The sequence below is a fragment of the Cydia fagiglandana genome, chromosome Z (genome assembly GCF_963556715.1).
Source record: "Cydia fagiglandana chromosome Z, ilCydFagi1.1, whole genome shotgun sequence".
Lineage (NCBI taxonomy): Eukaryota > Metazoa > Arthropoda > Insecta > Lepidoptera > Tortricidae > Cydia > Cydia fagiglandana.
The window spans coordinates 23521386-23544399 of record NC_085959.1 but is presented as its reverse complement, the minus strand read 5'-3'; the positions used below and the strand labels follow the sequence as shown (position 1 = coordinate 23544399).

The 23014-nt window shown below is 36.8% G+C and overlaps 1 protein-coding gene and 1 long non-coding RNA gene across 3 annotated transcripts in view; both read left to right on the top strand.

Moving 5' to 3' along the window:
• The window catches only part of LOC134679018 (uncharacterized), a 473913-nt gene that overhangs the window by 90121 nt on the left and 360778 nt on the right, over positions 1 to 23014 (top strand). The window lies entirely within an intron of this gene.
• LOC134678981 (peroxiredoxin 2) lies at positions 9280 to 18716 on the top strand. Of its 2 annotated transcripts, none has more exons than XM_063537739.1 (5): positions 9280 to 9438; positions 13862 to 14002; positions 14795 to 14934; positions 15408 to 15576; positions 17936 to 18716. In XM_063537739.1, exons 2-5 carry the CDS (start codon positions 13872 to 13874, stop codon positions 18081 to 18083), a joined length of 588 nt encoding a protein of 195 aa, XP_063393809.1. In that variant the 5' UTR covers positions 9280 to 9438; positions 13862 to 13871; the 3' UTR covers positions 18084 to 18716. The 2 variants fall into 2 exon arrangements, with proteins under 2 accessions (XP_063393809.1, XP_063393808.1); XM_063537738.1 differs by lacking the exon at positions 9280 to 9438 and adding an exon at positions 11051 to 11183.

Below are 23014 nucleotides of genomic sequence, written 5' to 3'. Positions count from 1 at the left end.
TTAGTTAACTCTCCTTGTCCCCGGATTAAGTTTATTTTTGTAATTATAAGTGTATTTTTGTTGTACTTTTCTCTCAGTGTGTATACTCCCTCTGTACACCCTAGCACAAAACCGCCATACCAACAATTCCTCAAACGTGTTCTGTTAATAAAACTAAAATAGGGTTTATTTACCTTAAAACATATATTTATGTATATAACAGAACAAAGCTTTGCATAGGCAAGCAAAAGACAAACCAGTAGGTAAATATATGTCTTGAGTATTCAAAAACGAATGAGAAAGTTTCGTTTTATTCAAAAGAGTGGCAAAGTCAATTAATGCAAATTTCGAGTTGTTTCCTTATTTTGATATTTTACAGTTAGGTAGTATTTTCCTCGGGTTGGTGTGGTGAAAAACTTTGTGTTTCACTCGGTGGCAAAATTGGTTTTACCCTTGGGCCTTGAAACCCTCAAAAACGTCAAATTTATTTTTCACCTCAGCAGCTCGAAAGCAAAGGGTACTTTGCTTTTTAAAAACAGTGAGCAAAATGCGATTTTGCTCACTGAGTCATTTTGTTTCACTCAGTGAGCAAAATCGCATTTTGCTAACTGAGTGAGACAAAATGAGTGAGCAAAATCGCATTTTGCTTACTGAGTGAGACAAAATGTCATTCAAGTGACCTTTATAGTCAAATGTCATTTCAACATGCGGGGTCTAATACAAGTTCGAAATACTTGGGTTCTATTATCTCTGTCCCTCTAGGTACCTATGTTCTCACTGCTTAGGGTGAAAAATTTTGTGTACTACACGAGATCAAAGTTATTTACATCTCGTGCGCTTTTGAATCCCTTACTGTGGGGGATAGACTTTGCAGAGATTTAAAACGCAGTTAAACCAATACTAGAAATTTATTCAGACCTTTTATGAGTACTGTTATTGATCGACTGACAAATCTAAAGGTAAACAAACATGTCATGGAACCGTTGCTATCCAAAATCAAATTTGACTGGGTTCCACTTATTGCCAGTACTGTGTAACCTTAAAGTAGGCGCAACTGCAAATATCACATTATCATAATATTTCAATACGCCCCTTTAATGTGCATATTCTAAACAAATGGTAACACAATAAAACATACAAACAAATTAAAGTGATATCAAAGAACAACTATTACAAAAGTAAACAATTAACAAGCAATACCCAAACCACGCATACAATTATAGTGCTTTTCTCTAGGCAAAGCCTTCGTTAATATGTCGGCAAGCATTGAGTCGGTCGGTAAGTACTTTAACTCAATACTCTTATTGTCCTTTAATACACTTCGTACAAAGTGGTACCTTATGTCAATGTGTTTACTCCGAGAATGGAACATTGGATCGCTCGCAAGACAAATCGCCCCCTGATTATCTACATGTAAAGATAATGGTGCAAACTTACGTAACCCAATTTCAGTAAGCAAGCTGTTCAAGTAAACTGCTTCCTTCATTGACGAGGCCAAGCTTACGTACTCCGATTCACAGGATGAGGTGCTGACACATTTCTGCTTTTGTGACTTCCACGACACGCATCCACCTCCTAACATGAAAACATAACCGGAATAAGAACGCCTGTCTATCAAACACCCTCCCCAATCAGCATCCGAGTAACCATGCAATGATTTACCTGTCTTTTTGTAAACAAGTCCATATTGTTTAGTATGCTTTAGGTATCGCAGCACGCGCTTTGCAGCGTTCCAGCATTCCTCATTAGGGCAATCCAAGAATTGACTCAATACAGCCACCGTATTCGTAATGTCGGGTCTCGTTCCCGTAGAGAGGTACATCAAAGAACCTATAATTTCACGATATGGATACTGTTCACTTTCACTGCACTTACTCACAGGTTTTTCTAACTTTTGTTTAAATTCCATAGGCGTAGATATCGTTTTACATGTATGCATATTAAATTTAATTAATAAATCGTCAATATATTTTTCTTGTGACAATTTCATTCCTTTGTCACATCTGTCAAACTCTATGCCTAACATATATTTCGCAATGCCATAATCTTTCAATTCGAACTTAGTGGCCAGTTCCTTTTTGAAATCTTGTATGCATTCACCTCTTTGCGAAGCGACGAGAATGTCATCTACGTAAACTAATACAAAGAGTTTAGTTTGCGAATCTATATTTTTAAAATAAAGGCACGGCTCATTTAAAGATGCTTGCAATCCCATGCACTTCAGCTGCTCGTCCAGTCTGATGTTCCACTGTCGACCAGCTTGTTTAAGCCCGTACAGCGACCTCTTGAGCCTGCACACACTGCCTCCAGACCTCAGGTCGCATAGCATCTTGCTAGCTTTTTCATGCAAAACTGAACCTGGCTGCTCCAATCGTGTTAGATCTTGCAAACACTCATCTAGAAGATCTGGCACCTTCATATATATCTCCTCTTCTAATAATCCATTTAAATATGCCGTATTAATGTCCAACTGATGAATTTCGAGATCTAGTTCCACTGCAAGTGCGACTAATAATCTTACCGAGTCAAGCCTAGCGACTGGCGCAAAGGTTTTCTGGTAATCGACGCCGTAACGTTGACTAAAACCTTTCGCAACTAGTCTGGCTTTTTTCTTCTCAGTTTTGTCGACATTCAACTTCGTTGTCAATATGTAGCGGCAACCAACAACATTTCGACCCATAGGTTTCTTGACAACATCAAAAGTATCGTTCTTGATTAAACTTTTAACTTCTGAAATTATTGCATCTTTCCATCTTTTTCGCTCATTACCGGATAAGGCCTCCTTCAGAGTTATTTCAGCGACTCCAACGAAATCCTCACAGTCTGCATACTCGTCATTGATGAGTGAGTCTACCGATGAGTTATCAGTCGACTCAACGCCTTCTTCCAAGGGAACTTGTGGTTCCAATGGAACCTGTGGCTCTACGTCAACCATGTTGTATATCTTCCGTGGACGTCCAACATGACCTCGTTCCAGTCGCGGTCGCCCTGGACCTCTCTTTACTATCCTCCAGTAAAGAGAGGTCCAGGGCTTTGCAGAGATTTAAAACGCAGTTAAACCAATACTAGAAATTTATTCAGACCTTTTATGAGTACTGTTATTGATCGACTGACAAATCTAAAGGTAAACAAACATGTCATGGAACCGTTGCTATCCAAAATCAAATTTGACTGGGTTCCACTTATTGCCAGTACTGTGTAACCTTAAAGTAGGCGCAACTGCAAATATCACATTATCATAATATTTCAATACTTACTACGCTCAAGATTCTAAATTATAATTATAGAATCTTTCGCTTGCACGGGACTGAAAATAAGCACTCGAAGAAATATCAAACTTTGATCTCTTGTTGTACAAATAACTATTGCTTCCTCGGGTATCAATATAATATTACAGCAAGAGCGGTTAAACAACAACTTTGCCGCCTAAATAGTAAAACAAAGAACTATTGAAGGACAGTTGAATAGCGGCAAAACTGCACTGTAAAAATTTGTGGTGAAGCCTTCATTTTTCGTACCCGTATTCCGTAAACTCGATAACCCGATCAGGTTTTGTTCTTCCCTCGAGACTAAAGTTATGGAGGTTCTGCACTTTACCACTAGAGAATAAACCACGGTAGCGCTGCCCTGTCGGAACTTATGTTGGTAAATATTGAGTATTGGATTTATTTTTGTGAGTTGTTGGTTGACGTTCAGGGGGCCGATTTTTGAAATTCGACCACTCGATTTCGTGTATTCCTTTAAATGATATCTCCACTACTAGGCGTTTAAATTCTACTAATAGAATTGAAATCGAGTGGTCAATACCACTAGATTCTAAATTTCGATCGCCTGAATTTCAAAAATATGCATTTCGCCGTTTTCCACCGATTTTCGAGTGACGAAATCGAGCGATCGAAATTAAAAACCGGGCAAGTGCGAGTCGGACTCGCGCACGAAGGGTTCCGTGCCATAATGCAAAAAAAAAAGAAAAAAAAAGCAAAATAAAAAACGGTCACCCATCCAAGTACTGACCCCTCCCGACGTTGCTTAACTTTGGTCAAAAATCACGTTTGTTGTATGGGAGCCCCATTTAAATCTTTATTTTATTCTGTTTTCAGTATTTGTTGTTATAGCGGCAACAGAAATACATCATCTGTGAAAATTTCAACTGTCTAGCTATCACGGTTCGTGAGATACAGCCTGGTGACAGACAGACGGACAGACGGACGGACGGACGGACAACGAAGTCTTAGTAATAGGGTCCCGTTTTACCCTTTGGGTACGGAACCCTAAAAATCGGCCCCCAGCACGAGCAATGATTATGGTAGGTAGAGCCGTGCATTTGTAGACACGTATATATGCGAAAATTTGTATTTTTCTGAAGTACCTACATAATTATAGTAAACACTACTTAAATACCCGCCCAAACCCATAATACGCCTGTATTAAGGGTTTGGACGGATGTTACCCAATTCGCCAACTCACATGAGGTCCTATAGGTATATAAGTTTAGTGCGTAAGGTGGGCGGAATAATCGAGTGGTGCAGTGCATACTGCATTACTGCATATCTTTTAGTTCTTGCAGTGAGTTTTCAAACAATAGCTATATGGGTTCAAATGATTCCGCAACTTATTGTTTGCAGGAATAGGTACATACTAATTCCACCGGTAGACATGTATGCTCACTCACTCGCAATTAATACAAATATTTATGTATTTGTCATTTGAGAATTGGTTATTACAATAATGTTTATTACCTATACATATAGATGCTGTGCACTTACTATTCCTATCGCTGCATCTTAAGTTCAGCGTTTCGTTTTCGTTTTGTAATTTAAAGCAATATTTAAGAGTCTTCGAGATGAATACATGGGTTGGTTTTTGCCGTACACATACTTTTCTTTTACTATCTTTTCCATCGCAAATTACCTAGTTAGGAACTAAGATTGACATTTACTGAGGTGGAGAAACATTGTTTTATCAATTGTATCATAGATTTGTTTACAAGGGGCCAGAACGCTTACGATTAAAGGGGCCCACTGATTATCAGTCCGCCGGACGGTATCGGCCTGTCAGTTGTTCGGAATTGTCAAAATTTTGTTCTAACTGACAGGCCGATACCGTCCGGCAGACTGTTAATCAATGTGTCCCTTAAGTCATTAAGTACTCATCAATAAAGAAGAGTATAGAGTAGACTAGGAGAAATTAACCAACGGAGCCGCCATTCACAGGCTTACCTAATAAAAGAAACTGACAAGTCAGAATTGAAACTATTTCGAATTTGGTAACATCCGCCCCAAACCTCCATGGCTATATCCACGTGACAAAAATCAAAATATAACACAATGCACCGTGATTAAAACTGACGGGCACCACCGTTTTATCACACTGTGACGTAGACAAGAAGAACCATCTTATCCGTATACAGCAGTTTACTAGAGGAGTCGTATGAAAATTTGTAGGTGAGGGTCAAAATAATTCCCACAAAGACGGAGTTTGATTTTTTTAGTTCTTTGTTTGTATCTTTTTGACATACTAAAAATATATCAAAATATTTGTATACAAAACGCGTTTTTTTGACCACCAAATATGTTAACTTTGAAAATCAAATAATAATTGTATATATCGTGTGTAGTGACAAATTACAGGAAAAAAATTAAAGCACAAGCTTTATTTTACAAATGAATTACAGTTTTCAACAATGTAAATATAAATCTAATAATCTTCGGTTTCTTCTAAATCAGTTTGTTTCTGTGCACTATTGGTGCAATCGGTATCAGAACAGTTAAAACATAGTTCGGTACTTTCCACACCATAACGTTGACACGTACATCTGCCACTACCACGGGGCTCCATTTGTATCCGTTTTGCGGGTGCATCGGATCATTTTTAATAAAAAAGTTTGGTGCAGGGCTCAATTGACAAGTTATGGGTTGGTCTCCTTCTTTTTTCCAGCCCCAATCTACGGGACACTATGGCAATATTGGTGTCCATAGTTTTCCAACAAAGACATTGTAAATGTACGCGGAGAAAATGATGAACAGCAGCATCTTCTGTAGGTGGTAATCTTGCAATATTAAATTTAGCTTTGGCCGCGGCAATTATTTTCAAGTAGAGATTATAACGCTACAGGTTCAGAGTGTCAGAGATTTCCACCGTACAATGATACCAATGCTTTGATTCCAATATTTATGAGTTCCTTCCTGTTTGCATTTTCTGATCCAAATAGAGTAGCGCAAATGCTAAATTCTTCACATTTACAAAAATGACGGCTGCTGATTTACTTTTACCAAACAAGGAGCTTGTAGTATCGCATCCAGTTAATGCATGTGAAAAGAGGAGTATTTTGCATCCGTTTACACCAAGTAGGTAGTCATCTGCAATAACATGTTACACAACGAAGGCCGCAAAAATACTTGACACGATCTAATTTTTTAGAGCCATAAGAGCGTGTCACATATTTTTGCGGCCTTCGAATAGTAACATATTATTGCAGGTGACTGTACATGTTGCATCGATTTAATATCACTTTTTTGTCACTGGACATAGATGAATGCAAACAAATATTTCGTGTATTATGATAATTTATAGTGTCCGGAGTAGCGGTGGCAAATTTCACACAGTGCCCACAGAGGGTAATGGAGTCGTTTTTACAATTATTTTTTTAAGATTGAACAAATAAATAAAATTATTCATTTACCTAAAGTACTTAGTATGGTACGAGCAGTAATAAAAAGACCACAAAACAGTGATCTTTAAATGTAATTGTTGGTATATCCGACCGTAATACTCTACTGCTGCTTGCTTCATCCTGAATATGCAACTTTGATTTCAGTTCACTCTTGATATTATTGGGATTTACGTACAATCGGCGGCATTCAACATGGACACTCGCGGGATGATCAGGCAATGGTTTAAATAACTCATGGATTTTGTCTTTTCGAATTTTACTTGCACTGATGATACCTTGGGCCAAATTCGACATGTACTACTGTTAGATTTCGCATCCACGTCAAATCAACAGTTGATTTTATTGTATACTGAGTGTTGATTCCATCAACGGTGGATAATATCTAATTATCGCTTTATCGATTATATTTTAGTATAATGTTTCATGTTTGGTACAACTCATATACCTAATAGTCATGTACCATAACCGATACTAACCGAAAAAAAATTTGCTATACGTATTTGTTGATATAATGCCTGTAATACAATGATTGTATAATCCGTAACGTACAAAAAAAACAGATGCTTATACCTATGTACCTAGGTGAAACGAAGTTCACCGGGTCAGCTAGTATGGAATAAAAAGCACAAATATGGCAAGAAAATGGCAGACATGACTTCATAGTTGTATCTTGTGCTCTGAAAAAGAAAGCGAAAATTCAAAGTGTGTAAGGCCAAGCGCGCACCACGACTTTTTGTCGCGCGATAATTTAGTCGCAGAAATGTAACGCGCATATGCGACAAAATAATCGCAGCGATTTTAAAATTGTGACTTGTCACATTTTTCCGCGACTGCTCTCGACGCGATTGTCGCAAAGTGAATTGCAGCATACGGAGTTGTATGGCCCCGCGCGCACTGCGATAATAAAATCGCACCCCGGACCTCAGTCGGCATTTCGCTCTCCAAGCGTCAACATATCGGAACCTGCTTCTCCAATGGAGTCACAAGATGAGACGCTAGATGTTGACCGTTTAATTATAGAAATAGAAGGAGATCATCTTTGTGGTATAAATACTCAAAGTCATACAGCGATTGCATATTGTTTCACGACAAGCGACTGGTACGAAATCCATGTCGAGAATGAACAAATCGTCGACTTTTCATCGCAGTGCGCGCATTGAATTTTCTGCGATAAATTACAGCGCGATTCTAAAATCGTATCGCAAAAATTAAAATCGTGGTGCGCGCTTGGCCTAAAATTGACTATCAAAGGTATACCAGGACCCCCATTCGACAAGCGACGTTTGACGTATCATCCTCGGAATGAGAACTAACTCATCTTTAAATTTTCCTTTCAGTATCGTCGTATGTTACATGATTCTATTACAATAGTCGTTGATGATTCTGTGACAGACAGAAGTTCACACATTTATAAAACGATCAATTTATAAAATTGAATATATGTTAAATCAACCTTACAACACCCTAACCAATACATACTACCTACGTATAGTAAACTGGACTAAACTACCAAAAACATCTACCTACTAACGTAAATTGCGAAAGTAAATGTACTAAACTAAGAACCTACCTATTAATAAGTATAAAAATATTGCTGAAAAAAGCTTAATCCTACGACAAAAGAGGAATAATAAGTATATAGTAACTAAAATAACTAGTAATAAGTAAAGTAAAATAATAAGTAAAATAACTGACATCTTATAGTAGTTCTTGGGCTCATTCTACTCAGAATCGACAGCATTCTCCATCCCACCATTAAAAAACCGGGCAAGTGCGAGTTGGACTCGCGCACGAAGGGTTCCGTACCATAATGCAAAAAAAAAGCAAAAAGAAAACGGTCACCCATCCAAGTACTGACCCCTCCCGACGTTGCTTAACTTTGGTCAAAAATCACGTTTGTTGTATGGGAGCCCCATTTAAATCTTTATTTTATTCTGTTTTTAGTATTTGTTGTTATAGCGGCAACAGAAATACATCATCTGTGAAAATTTCAACTGTCTAGCTATCACGGTTCGTGAGATACAGCCTGGTGACAGACGGACGGACAGCGAAGTCTTAGTAATAGGGTCCCGTTTTACCCTTTGGGTACGGAACCCTAAAAAAGATGTCCCAAAATGTCCATTCCATTACGTCACGTTTTAGTATGAAAATTTTTTTCACTTGTATGTGCGTGACGTAGTGGAATGTACAATTTTATTTTATCATCAGAATTGAATATGCTAGTGATTCTGAGTTGAAAGAACCCAAATACACCGGGATCTGTGAGAATCGGGTTTTCGATATTTATTTCTGAAAACGCCCTTCTATTGCTAAGAAATTTTAGGTTCAGCGCCATCTCTAAAAGAACTTGTGAACGACGCAAGAGCCGGATGAACCATTTCATTCGAGTAAGTGACGAAGTAAAACGCTGAATGGAAGTAAGTAATAGATGTCATTATTTTCGAACCCAATCTAACCACCATTTACAGATTTACTTTACAGTATAATATAATTAAGTATACACGCGTTAATACTAAATTAATAATAATGCAAAAAAATATTTTCAGCTATTAAGTGAAGTTTAATTACGGCTCGACCTGGCAACATTGCACAGGCACAGCGCCATTTTTGTTTGCTGGAGGAAATCACGCCGCGCCGGAACGTGGAGTGTGGAGGGAGTTGAAACGACGGTTCTTTTTTTTCTATTCTGTCCTGTCGCCTGTCGTATCTGTCACTTGCACGCCGACTTTGAAGCGGAGATCGTGTGATTTGTTTGGAGTCTTCTAGTATATTTCCCACACACTTGAGTGAGTTATTTGATTATTTTAATTGTACATTTGTCTTACTTTGTGTTTTAAAGATTATCGGCTCTCATACTTTTCTAAAATCAATGTAATGCCTTGCATGTCTATTGAGAAAAACGTTACGAACCGTTAAAATAATCCCACTAAGGTATATGAGTAATGGTGTGACCTTGGCTCAAGCTTGCAAGTTATTTCTTGACTAGAAGACACAATTGATCTAGCGGTTTGAGTATTTCTAGATGTACCCACTTGGTTAAATTTTGATAGCTCATAATAAGACTGGCTTGACATTTGCCAAGTCGAATAATTTCGTAATATGTATAGGTAAATATTAAGTACAACCGTTTTTTTTATTTTGAAAAGGACGTTCATGATGCCCTCAGAATCTAATAATAGGAAAAGACACCGAAGTGAATCTGACACCGAAGCCAGTAGCAATGTGGCCAAAAAAATAATGACAGTGACACAAAGGTACTGTTCTTGTGGTGTCGGGGGTAGCATGTTTCATAGAAAAAAATATTTGCTTTTTATTTAAATATTATACTTATAGGTTCCTTGACTTTTAAAAATGAACTTCCTATGAAAATACAATATTTATTTATTGTAACATGTCTAATAAATCATAAATTTATAATAATTATGCAGAAAGAAAGTTATGTGTTTCATCTTTTGGTTTGTCATGCTTTTATATATGCTTCAAATATTTGTTACTTCTGCTTGTCTTTCTTTTTTATCATAGATAATGCAATAATTTCCACTGAGTAAAAAATATCATTTTCTAGGTATATTTCAATAAACACACAATCGTCACAAGTTTTACTTGCTTGCATAGTTTCTGTTGTATACATAAATATTTGTTTTAAGGCTAATAATTATACAAGAATAATATTAACCTCTTTTTTTAAATGCTAGAAATTTCCACCATAAGATATAATAATATCTCTTTATGTGGAGTTCATAATTTTATTTAGATAATTAACTATACCAGTAGGCATTTTTTTATTTAAAGGGCATAACTAACCATTTTATACTGTAAATATGTGGAGTTGTAGATTGCCTTAAGTGATTTGTCAATTATATTTTTTTGTAGATTACTGAATAGCAGAGTTTCTTAGTATTAAATTGTTAAAAATGTATTTCCTTCTCTAAAATCATTTTATAACCTAACTCCAAAACTCCAAATGTGGTTACTATTAGAAAATAGAATTTTAAACATTCTTCTACCAAACAGCCATTGTTATGCTCGTTTCACACTGCATGTAATGTTTGACAACCGGTTTGGCCCAGTTGTTAGTGACCCTGCCTATGAAGCCAATGGTTCTGGGTCCTAATCCGGATAAAGGCATTTATTTGTGCAATGAGCACAGATATTTCTTCCTGAGTGATTGTATGTATTTTAGTATTTGTTTAATAAGTAGGTATTTTTATCTCTATAAATAACTAAAGTAAAAAAAAAGTAACCAAGAGAAATGTCTAGTTTAGCATTATTATATTAATATCAGGATTATCTTTATTTTACTTTGGTTGAATTGACCTAATTGTCCATCAAAACTTGATCATCTTTCAAGAAAAAATATAAGTATGGGCTATTTAAATGAAGTGAAACTGATTACAGTTGCAAATAAAGAAGTGTTAGCAGCCAGGATGTCTATGGACCAGAAATGTTACTGTCGAGGTGATGAGATCACCAGCTTAGAACTGAACAGGCCGGAACACCTGATGCCCATGATGAGACCTTTTTCAATGAGGTTCCATTTACCTGTCTTATGTAGCAATACTTGTAGTGTTGGATTATAATATTTAGATAGAAGATAGTAAGGTAGTACAATAGTTAGAATAGGTTAGGTCACATGTCAGGTTGTGGGTTGTAGTTTCTAGAGTATCATATGATAATTATATTTGTATTTATACTTTAATTTGATAGACTAACTGCAACAACTGTACGGAATAAAAATGGTACTATATTTTTGCTACAAGTTGCTAACTATATCTACCTATAAGTAAGTAGACATTAATTTGATATAATGAAAGTCAAATGCCATCTGCGTTGAATTAGCTCGTTCATGTAATTGAAATAGGTATAGTACAGTCGCCATCGGATATATCGGAGCGGCCAAGGTCTCCACAATATCTGAACACGCACTCTAACGCCCTGACAATAGAGGCGTGTTCAGATATTTGTGAGCGCCTTGATCGATCCTATATATCTGATGGCGACTGTACCTCGGGTAACTTATCAGCTTATCAACGTAGGTACCCTACATAATTTTATTAAGCCATACAATTAACGTAACTAACTAGGTACAGTCAGCAGTAGAAGTTGCGTTTTGTCAGTTTATATGTAAGATAAAACTTTAGTTTATTTGTAGTTGCCTACTCCTTACAGCTAAAATAGGTCATTTCATTAAACTAACTAGCCTCCCAAACCAGGTTAAGTAATTAAAAAATAAGTAAGTACCGTAATTTGATTTTAATATGAATTAATATGGTATTTATATATAAATCGAATTCTGAAATACGATATCCTTTTAAGGCAAAAAATTGTGTAAATGCTCATGTTCCAGTGTGTAATTTGAAAAGAAATGCTACTTATATTGTAGCCTTTGCGGTACAGTCGTGAGCTATATAAGTACCTAATCGCTTTTATATTGATTTTTATAAGAAAGTGGTGGAACTATCGAAGACATCAATCTTGCAGTAAACTAGGAACAAAAATACGTTAGAGACAGTTGCCTATTTACACTCTTGATTATTTTAGATTGGTTGAACTTATTTAACTTAATTTAGAATTTTTATACCTTACAGTAAGACTGTTACATGAATCTTAAGCTAGCAACAGATTTGTATTATAGCGATTAAAGCAGAAATATTATGCCTAGAGAGCGTCAGCCGGCGGTCCGTTGGTGCGTTAGAACCTTAGCCGCCAAAACAAAACCATTGTCAAATGCCCTCATTTCCCAGGGTCAATAAACTCGAAGCCATCTTGACTAACATGCTAACATGCGGGATTCTCACCGAGCACTTGTACCGCGGAGATGGAACTTTGCTCGCTCAGCTATGGAATACTTCCAGAACGTTACACGAGGTGTATATAGTGCCCCCGGAACATTTCTTAAGACTCTTGGAACCAATGCACGATAGGTTCGTTTGCTATCCCGTATTATTATCAAGGTCAACTGTTTAAACGTAAATTTACACATAGATAATACCTATAACGTAGTCGTGGAAATATTTATCAATGAACAGGGACTTAGTCTTAACTCCATTATCTTCATTTAGCCGCTTATCGGTTGAACGATTGCTTACCTATCTGTAGAGTCTAGACAGCTACAATCGCTATCAAATCAGATGCATAAGAGCGGAAAAGGTGCTCACGTAATATCTGCATGGCTACCACGAGTTGGCATTTTTTAACTCCCGACGCTAAAAGAGGTGTGTTATATGTTTGACGTCAATGTCTGTCTGTGGCATCGTATTAGCTTTCCAATGGTTTTTTTTTATCGCGCAATCCCTCTATCGCACCAATCCATCAGTGCGAGCCATGGACTAGTAAACGTTGTGTCAACTCGTGGTACGGATCCTAATGCTGACATTGCTGATTATTGCGGAGACGTTAGAAAGCATATTCAGATTCAGATGTTTAAATATCCTATTTAGAGTAATTATTATAGATAACGAGGGCGTCTATGTGCCTGTTATTAAAACGTTTATCCGCCAATCTATACAAAATGATGATGTTTAATGGCTGAAAATATCAGAAGATATTTAAATGTTGAAACTCGCAGCTGAGCAAATAAGGCCATTAAAACCTGACTGAAACATCATGCTAATTTATAAGTCATTTATGAGAATGTGCTGAATCATTTATTGTTTTTTTTATCAACCGTGTCACGATGTTACTCAATCTTGACTAGTATTGTGCAACATAGTATTTAATTACTTATGTAGTTAGGTTTGTAGTAATAGAGTAGATACGTCAATAGTCTTTTCTACAATATTTTAAGTTCATAAAATTGAGTACTTAATAGGCTGGCCTGTCTAATAAATAATAGCAATGATTATGCCTACTACAACAGGCAATCCTTATCTATCTACGTCTTTAAATAGTACCTATAATTCTGCTGTAGGTAGTTAAATATGAAATATCACGAGTTTTTTTTTAAAGCGGGAATGACAAAAACAACAATATTACTCAAAAATTTAATGCGATCAAATAATCCGCTCTATTTTATATGCGTAATTGCGTATTTACCCAATAAAAAACATCAAAATTATCACGTGATCTTGCGGCAGGACGGGTTGCGTTAAAATCACCAAATATCACCAAGGGGGAGGGGGGCGGTCAAAAATAGGCCAAATATGATGACATGATTTCTGGATGACCCCTAAAGTATGCAGCCACTAAAGTGATGTTTTTGTGCCGCAGCTTTAACAAGATGCCGCTCCAGCTGACTAAGCCCGCCCCTCAGTTCAAGACCACCGCGGTGGTCAACGGCGAGTTCAAGGACGTCGCCTTGTCCGACTACAAAGGCAAATACGTAGTCCTTTTCTTCTATCCCCTGGACTTGTAAGTATTAACATTGCTAATTCTAGTTTCTAGCTCTTAGTTTAGGTATTAAAGACACTATTTTGTTACTAAATATTTAAGGGTAATTATCAGATTTTGGACATAAACTGTAAAAGTTTTTTTTTGTAAGAAATGTAATAAAAAAAGTTCCAAATGTTTCTGTTTAAATATGACCAGATGAGAACTGGTTTTCACTACGTCATTATATTATTACAGCAATTAGTTATTTATACTAAACGCGGTGTTTTGACATTGATAAACACAGTTTTATGGTGAAGAGGTTAAATGTCGTAAGGGCATCGTTGGTAGATAATTCTAGAACACGCTTATATAACATAGTGATTATGTAAACACATTGTATTAATATAACATATAGTTAACTCATATAATTGAGTAGGGTAAATTGACACACAACACGATCCGTTTTAAAATAACTAAATGATTGTAGCAGAAGATATGTTTCTTTTAAACGTATGCTTATATGTCGTTTTTTTAGCATTTGAAATAAGGTAAACAATCTTGATATGTATTTTAATGAAAAACACGTTTTAAAAATAAGTCACGACACGGCAAATATGTAACAATTGTGAATCAAATACGATCGTTTATATTATTTGCTTTCTTAAGTAGTAATAGTTACTGATAAAAAAAAAACGTTTTTCAATTAAAAGACATGTCAAGATCGCTTACCTTCTTTCTAATGCTAAAAAAACGAACTACTTATAGTAACAGCGTTAGAGCATACCTCTAAATAATAGGGCCCTATTTTTAAACCTAATATTATCTTTTTAGCACTTTCGTGTGCCCTACTGAGATCATCGCGTTCTCTGAGCACGCTGACGACTTCCGCAAGATTGGGTGCGAAGTGATCGCCGCCTCCACCGACTCCCACTTCACACACTTGGCTTGGATCAACACTCCACGCAAGCAAGGTGGGTTTACAACTGACTTCACAAAGAGGAGATGGTTCTTCTGTAACGAATACGGCCAATTTGCAATCTAAGGATCTGAAATAGAATATAATAGAATATCGTTTATTGCACCATGGTTAAAACAAACCGACTTCACAAAGAGGAGATGGTTCTTCTGTAACGAATACGGCCAATTTGCAATCTAAGGATCTGAAATAGAATATAATAGAATATCGTTTATTGCACCATGGTTAAAACAAGTTGTTACAAAATAATGGTATCTCATGGACCCTAATGTACCTACCACCGGCCCAACTAACTGACAGTTCGTAAACCTTATTACAAAAGGCATAAGGTTCACCGATGGGCAGTTAAGAGTGTTGCTGTTTGTACAATAACATGCAGATTGGACAATCGAAATGTCATTTTAATATCCCACAAAACAATGTTACTCAGTTCGTGTAAAAATTCACCTTGATTGTATGAACTTCCAGGAGGTCTTGGACCGATGAACATCCCAATCATCAGCGACAAGACGCACAGCATCGCGCGCGACTACGGCGTGCTGAATGAGGAGACCGGCATCCCGTTCCGCGGGCTCTTCATCATCGACGACCGCCAGAACCTCCGCCAGATCACCGTCAACGACCTGCCTGTCGGACGGTGAGTGCCTGTTTCAAGCGAAACATACGCAATGCGATGAAATTAATTACACGTTTAAACATTCCCTGACAACATACCAAAAACAACCAACGTAAATTAGTCGGGTTCATTGTTTCATTTGTTTCCTATCAATCTTTGGTCGGGTACAGCAATACGTCTTATCTATGTGTAGGGTAGGGAATAGTACATTTCGATGCTAGTGCGGAAGGTATGTCATTACTTCACGAGTACCGAGATATCTTGCCACGAGCCGCAGGCGAGTGGCAAGACTCGGGACGAGTGAAGAATGACATTTCCGCACGTGTATCGAACGACGTTTTTTAATACAGTTGCGAAAAAATAAGAAAAACATTGTTAATCGTACACTAAACAAAAGTGGTAACAGTGACAGCTCGGTTAGACGTCGTCTTTAAGTATATTATATCTATGGGCGTTTGGCAGCTATTCCGTTCCATTCAGTCAACTTATTAAGAACGGAATTCTCAATATTGAATATTAAAAAATAAACGTGTTATAATGATGAAGAGGTAAGTAATTAAATATGAAATATGTAATATTTTTCGTATTCTTACATTAACGGTAGGTTTTTATGCTGATTACGACGTTTAAAGGAAACTAATATTAACACTCATCAATAAGTAGTCGTGAATTGTAACAAGTATAAATTTAAAAAAATTGGAAAAGTAAAAAGCACTAGTTCGAGATAACCAACTTTCCGCACGCTAAACAGCTACGTAAAGTAGCACTTTTTGAGCAACTGTATTAAAAATGCTTTTTTATAGGCTTTGGGCGACTAGAAAATTCAATAATGTTTGTTATAAGCATTATATCCAGTACGGGGTACTGGTGCTGTTTACCATAGTTATAGTCCTTGTGCATATTGGGTGACTGCTATAGTTATTGGCCACTACGTAGTAATTGGCCAAGGGTTCAATTGGCTTGCTTATTTCTGATTTGTTAGAAGTGGTCAATGACTATAGCGGTCACCCTAAGCATGTGCAGACCTGTAATATAAACATTTTATGTAGGCATAGCATGTTGTATTGTATAAAATAAGGCTTACTGCTCCCGCGCTCCGCGACAGCCGAGTAGTAAACTGATACCCCTGTTTAATTCAACTGTTTAGTGTATAACCTGGCCTTTTAACGCGTGTTATCGAAACCGGTTTCATTCTTTTACTAGCAGTTAGGTACAAAGTTCAATTATGTAGAGCTGCTCATCTGCATACCTGTCTTTTAGAAAGAACCCTTGCTGTGTTAATAAAAGATTCCATTAATAAAACCGGCCCACTGCGAACCTAAGGGTTCCTTAGGGCGCGTGTCCGTCCAGCACATCCAACAATTATTAACCTAGTTTTATAAAAAAAATCAAGTATTTGTCATTCTCGTAAGTACACACACAGTACAGTTTGCGCTATTGTTGTTTTTAATTTACCCCCAAACAGTGGGCACCATGTTTAAAATGTATTGTATTAACCGACTTGAAAAAAAACCATAAACAAATGTAGGTGCCTTTCTAAATTTTGACGCTATTTTGTCGGGAATCTGTAATAGTGAATCAGTATTATCAATTTCACATAATTCTTTGAAAGATAAGAACAATAGGCACATATATCTAAGATATAACCTAGTTTGATAAGTTTTAATCATGTATTGCTCATTTATATCTCTAGATATGAATAGTCTGTCTGAATCGTGCATTATATTATAAATCTTCTAATTTTTAGTATTCCGTACAAAACATTGTTCACGGAACATTTATTTGTATAGGTATTACTTACCACGCATAAAAAACGCCATTAAAAACCTTATTCAATTATTTACCGTATTTTATAGTAGGTATAAATTTTAATTTTGATTCCAAAGATACTTCCTGTTGTCTGGTGGAAAAGTTCCCAAAATTACAAAAATCCACATATCCTTTTTAAACATCATATTTTTAAGTGCAACAAAATTTTCCATTCCTAAATGGAAACTCGAAATTATCTAAGTATAAAATGTGTAGATTAACTTCAAACTCTGGTAAATCCATCTGTCTGATTATGCGATTTTGGTAATAAGGGTAGACATTAGTTGAGAGGTTGAGAGGGTCGAATAGATTTACCCGAGTTTGAAGCTAAGCGATACAATATAAATAAACGGTTTTTTGCAGGATCTCGTTTTAGTAGTATAGGCTACTGCTAATATAGTAACTTTCACACGAGGATTCTGTTTGCGGGATCCTGCATGATACTACAGAAAACGGGATCCTGCAAAAAACCGTACCCGCAAAAAACTGGACGTCAGTGTGAAACAGCTCTTACACATGTCTAAAATAAATACATATACATACATAGTACTTATTAAGTTTTACAAAACAGATCCGTGGAGGAGACTCTTCGCCTTGTCCAAGCCTTCCAGTTCACGGACAAGCACGGCGAGGTGTGCCCGGCCAACTGGAAGCCAGGTGCCAAGACCATCAAGCCGGACACCAAGGCTGCCCAGGAGTACTTCGTAGACGCCAACTAAAATTACCCTCTCTACCGCTGCGCTGCTAATAAATACGTTTGGATGTTCTTTAGATATAATATGTACATGTAAAATGACATCAAAATCGAAATCTTGGCGTGTGATTAATCTGTTATGAAATGGCGGGCTTAGCCATTTCTACTTTCAATCTTGACGTTTTTATTAGTAGTTATTTTTTACCTACTACGTTTCGAGCGATAACTTGCAATCATGTAGTTGAACAGTCGTGTAGTATCAAACTTCACTCACTGGCCTTCATGAGAGCAGTTTTCGATTTTGTATGTTATTAAATTTTAAGTGGGATATGGTAGTTGACAGCGGTTACGTGAATCTCTCAGCAGTGATTCTTTTTTTTCTTTAGGCAAATTCTGCAAACTTTACACTGCTCACAATCTAAATAATTATGATTAACGGGGAGCTTTTATTTTGAGCCCTTATTCATAGCACGATGATGCAAATTGGTTAGTAGTCGCATTTATGTCATTCTCATGTCATCAACAAGCAAATGTATCCTAGGACAGTCCTGGTAGTGCAAATAGCATTGTAGTTAACACATCAGTATTTACAGAGATAGCTATATGTTAATAGAATCACTCGAGGCTGTTATAATAAACTGTGCTGTGCTAAATATAACTATATAAGAAGTTTCCTTTTAAACCCTGCTGAACGTTGTTCGACTAATCTCTAAAATAATTGGTGCCACCCTGTGTCACCACGAAAATGACGTGCAGAATTAATAATGACCTCACTCGGACCGTACGGCCAAGTGAGTAACTGCCCCAAGTTAACGAAGATGCTGGCAGCATTCGTCCGCTGAATCGCAATGTTTATACGTTGAGAGGGGAAGCTACCAGCTCTTTTGTCCAGTGACATCAACCCGCTTGACCAAATCTGTAAATATAGCTTGAAATCTCAGTGCCCGGGCCCTCAGACCGATTTTTGATTAGTTTGGTTACATTGCGCGTTTCTTACAGATTAAAATGACCATTTACATCATACTTTTACCTACTACCCGTGCGAAGCCGGGGCAGGTCGCTAGCAAAAATAATAAAAATTTAAATCATTTCTTGTATTGCTTTCAACGCCATCTTTTTAAAATAAACGACAACGTATGGTCTGACATAGTTGAATCAACCCAAACTAACATGACTACCGAAGAGCACATTTCTCTGTCTAATGGATAAGAACAATGCATCAGCCGCATAGTCAATACAAAACGACATCTAGCGATATCATCTCGAAGTAACATGTCTACCAAAGAACTTATTTTCTTAGACTCAAACCATTGAATTGTTGATAACACTGCCATCTTAACAAAACTACTTAAACCTCTAATGAAGCGACATCTAGCGATAACAACTCGAACTAACATGTCTACAAACGAACCTATTTCTTAGACACAAACCATTGATTAATTGACAACACTGCCATCTTTTAAAAAAAAGCACAAATGAAACGACATCTAGCGATAACATCTCGAACTAGGTACCTACCAAAGAACCTATTTATTAGACTCAAACCATTATATATCTGATAACACTGCCATCTTAACAAAACTACTACAACGCTAATGAAACGACATCTATCGATACAATATCGAACTAACATGTCTACCAAAGAACTTATTTCTTAGACTCAAACCAAAGACAATAATTATAGACGCTGATTGTTAAAGCTCAAACCATTGAATTATTGATAATACTGCCATCTGAAGAACACTTTTAATAAAGCACTAATTAAACGACATCTAGCGATAACATCTCGAATAAACATGTTTACCAAAGAACCTATTTCTTAGACACAAACCATTGAATTTTTGATAACACTGCCATCTTAACGAAACTACTAAAAACACTAAAGAAACGACATCTAGCGATAACATTCGAATTAACATGTCTACCAAAGAACCTATTTCTTAGACACAAACCATTGATATTTTGATAACACTGCCATCTTAACAAAACTTAAAAATAAAACTAATGAAACGACATCCAGCGATGACGGCTCCAACTAACATGTCTACCAAAGAACCTATTTCTTAGACTCAAGCCATTGAATTACCTATTATTGATAACACTGCCATCTTAATAAAACTATTAAATACACTAATGATACGGCATAGACATGTTGTCTACCTATTTCTTAGACTCAAAACATTGAAATATTGTAACACCGCCATCTTTAAAAAAAAACCACAAAAACACTAATAAAACGACATCTAGCGATAACATGTCTACCAAAGAACCTATTTCTTAGACTCAAACCATTGAATTTTTGATAATAACTGCCATCTTAACAAAATGACAAAACGACTTTTTATTTTTTAGAGTAGTATTCCACTTGTTCAATGTCTATTTGCGTCTCACATTTTCCTTAGTGAGAGAGTGAGACGCAATGCAAATTAGACCAAGAAAGTGTAACAGACCAAGCTAAATTGTGCGAGAGTGCATACACTTGCACTGCACCAACTTGCACAGTCTGTGCTGTCAAAATTGCTGCTAAGTTACCTTGGCCTAACTCTAGTTTAGACTGCAATCGCTAGGTGTCGTTTACTTATGTGTTAACGATGGTTTTGTAAAAGTGACGCTGTCAGCCTGTCATTAAACATTCAATGGTTTAAGTCCAGACTGTTTCTTAGGGTGGTATTCTATCTGTCAAAATATGTGTATTGCGTCTCACATTTTGCTTAATGAGAGAATGAGACACAATGACATTGGACAAAGAAACGCCTATTATTTTCGTAGTCGACCTCTAGCGTCAATTAACTGAATTATCCGTACTGAAAAAATAAGACTTAGATTCATATGTACTACTTTTTCATTTTGATAGCAGCAGCGTCATCACTTTAAAACAGTCGAACATTTGTACACGACATCTAGCGATCTCAACACAAACTTTTGGAAGAACTAACAGGGAAAAAACTGTCAAAAGTATTTTTATAGGTCTCTCCTATTTCTAGTTTTGTTCTATGGCATAAAAATAATAAAATAAACAATTTGTAAAAAATTATTAAAGGCGCCACTTCCTGCGTAACTGACACAATTTAGTATGGATTTTTTTAGTTCCATTTTATTTAATTTTTACTACGTATGTATGTACCTATATACTCGTATTAAGGACAGCTACCTTCTACTAATAGAATTGAAAACAAGTGGTCAATACCACTCGATTCCCAATTTATATCGCTCGAATTTCAAAAATCGGCCCCCTGAGTATATGCTTTTAATTTCAACTCGATACCTCCGCGCGTTCCCGAAATAAAGGGTCTTGACAGACGGACGAACAACAAAGTGGTCCTATAAGGGTTCGTTTTTTCATTTTGAGGTACGGAACCCTAAAAATAAAATATTGGCATACTTTTCACTAAATTGTGGGCTCGACTCGCGCTTGATGGGGGGTTGAATTAGTTTTAGGTTGGATCCCTGCAGCCCTAGAATAGGGATCGTGTGACGTGGTAATATGTGAAGTAGGGATCCTGTTTCACGTTTTTGTATTGTATATTTTAGTATTACAATATTCACCTGTTCGCCATCAACAAAGACTCCGTACTTATATTACAGTTGTGGCTACTTAATTATGAACCTATTTTGTATCTTCCAAATGAAAGTAGTCGTTTATACCTATTTATTTACTTACTTACCTAAGAATACCATTTGTGATTAGGCTGCGCTTAACTAGAAGGCATAGGTACCTAGGTACTCAAAATGACGTTCTCGCTTCATTAAACAGCAGCAGTATTTTCTGACGTGTAGCAGTGTATTTAGCAATATTATAGCATAAAATAAACAATTAGCTCCCAAATATCAGAAACTTCTAAAAGATAGTAAAAGTTACGGTACATAACTGTGCTAAATTCTATTGCGACTATATAAGTACTTAGCTCAGTTGGCAAACGTGCATTTATAAAAAGTCGCACAAATCGAAGATTTAAGTATGCAAACCCTGCTGTGACATACCTTTTTGCTCAAGAACCTACAAATGCTACAGCAGAAATTTAAACCTTAATGTAATGCGGCACGGTTCAAATTCATATGATGAATTTAGTGAAGCCTTTTAAAAATCGACCAAAATTAAACTCACGCACCTCAACTCTGCATACCGTTTTAATTCATCGAGTAACTTTAAACTTCATTGTAAAATAAACCTTCGGCCCTAGTACTTGGTGTTATTTTCGATTGTATGGAACACGTCAATCAATAACGAGCTTACCGTCGCGGTGTTCAGAGTTCTTATCGGCTTGGAAATACGAGCTCCAAAATATCTAGGCCCCAATCCGGTTGATTGGGAATGTATGTCGCGGAAGTGGCACATCGCGGGGTGCGGGGGCAGGCGAAAGGGGGCGGGGGATAACTTCGTTAAGATTATGCACACTGTTTAACTTTACTGTACAGCTAATGTGGATTTGTCTATTTTTGCAAGTAAGTTGTTTCATTGTTTGCAAAGAACTAATAGATTAGAGAGTTATTTATTGCCTACTAACTATTTACTTATATTTTTTCACTACACCAGCTCGTAAAGGCTTACTTTGCGCTTCAAAAACTGATAGCAAAGTTGCATTTTATTCATATGTGAGGCAAAGTAATCAAATGCATGTTTTAAGTTGTTTTCTTATGTTTGCTGGTAGAATTGACTTTTAACATGTACTTACTTACCTATTTATCTTGATTTGATACTCGTTCTTCGAACTCTGTAGAGGTTGATTCCTTTTGAAGTTATTGTCGTGCTGGAGCTCGTAGCAATAACAGCCGAGATGTTCTGACAACTACTTACGTACGACAGTCTACGCTACAGCGCTTGCGAAACTTGCTATATGCTGTCAGGGGTGCGAAACTCATGTGACTTCGGTCAAACTCGGCTCCGCTCGGCTCAGCATTGCTCCGAGCAATTATTAGGGTTGGCACCACTTGACTTCCTTTTACGTGCACGACCAC

Bases quoted from the DNA above. Each gene is read 5' to 3' on its own strand.
- LOC134678981 (XM_063537738.1), top strand. From the start codon at position 11,080: ATGTCTATGGACCAGAAATGTTACTGTCGAGGTGATGAGATCACCAGC. The intron at 11,184-13,861 runs GTTCCATTTACC...TTTGTGCCGCAG, and splicing joins ATGAGACCTTTTTCAATGAG to CTTTAACAAGATGCCGCTCC. The intron at 14,003-14,794 runs GTAAGTATTAAC...TTATCTTTTTAG, and splicing joins TTCTTCTATCCCCTGGACTT to CACTTTCGTGTGCCCTACTG.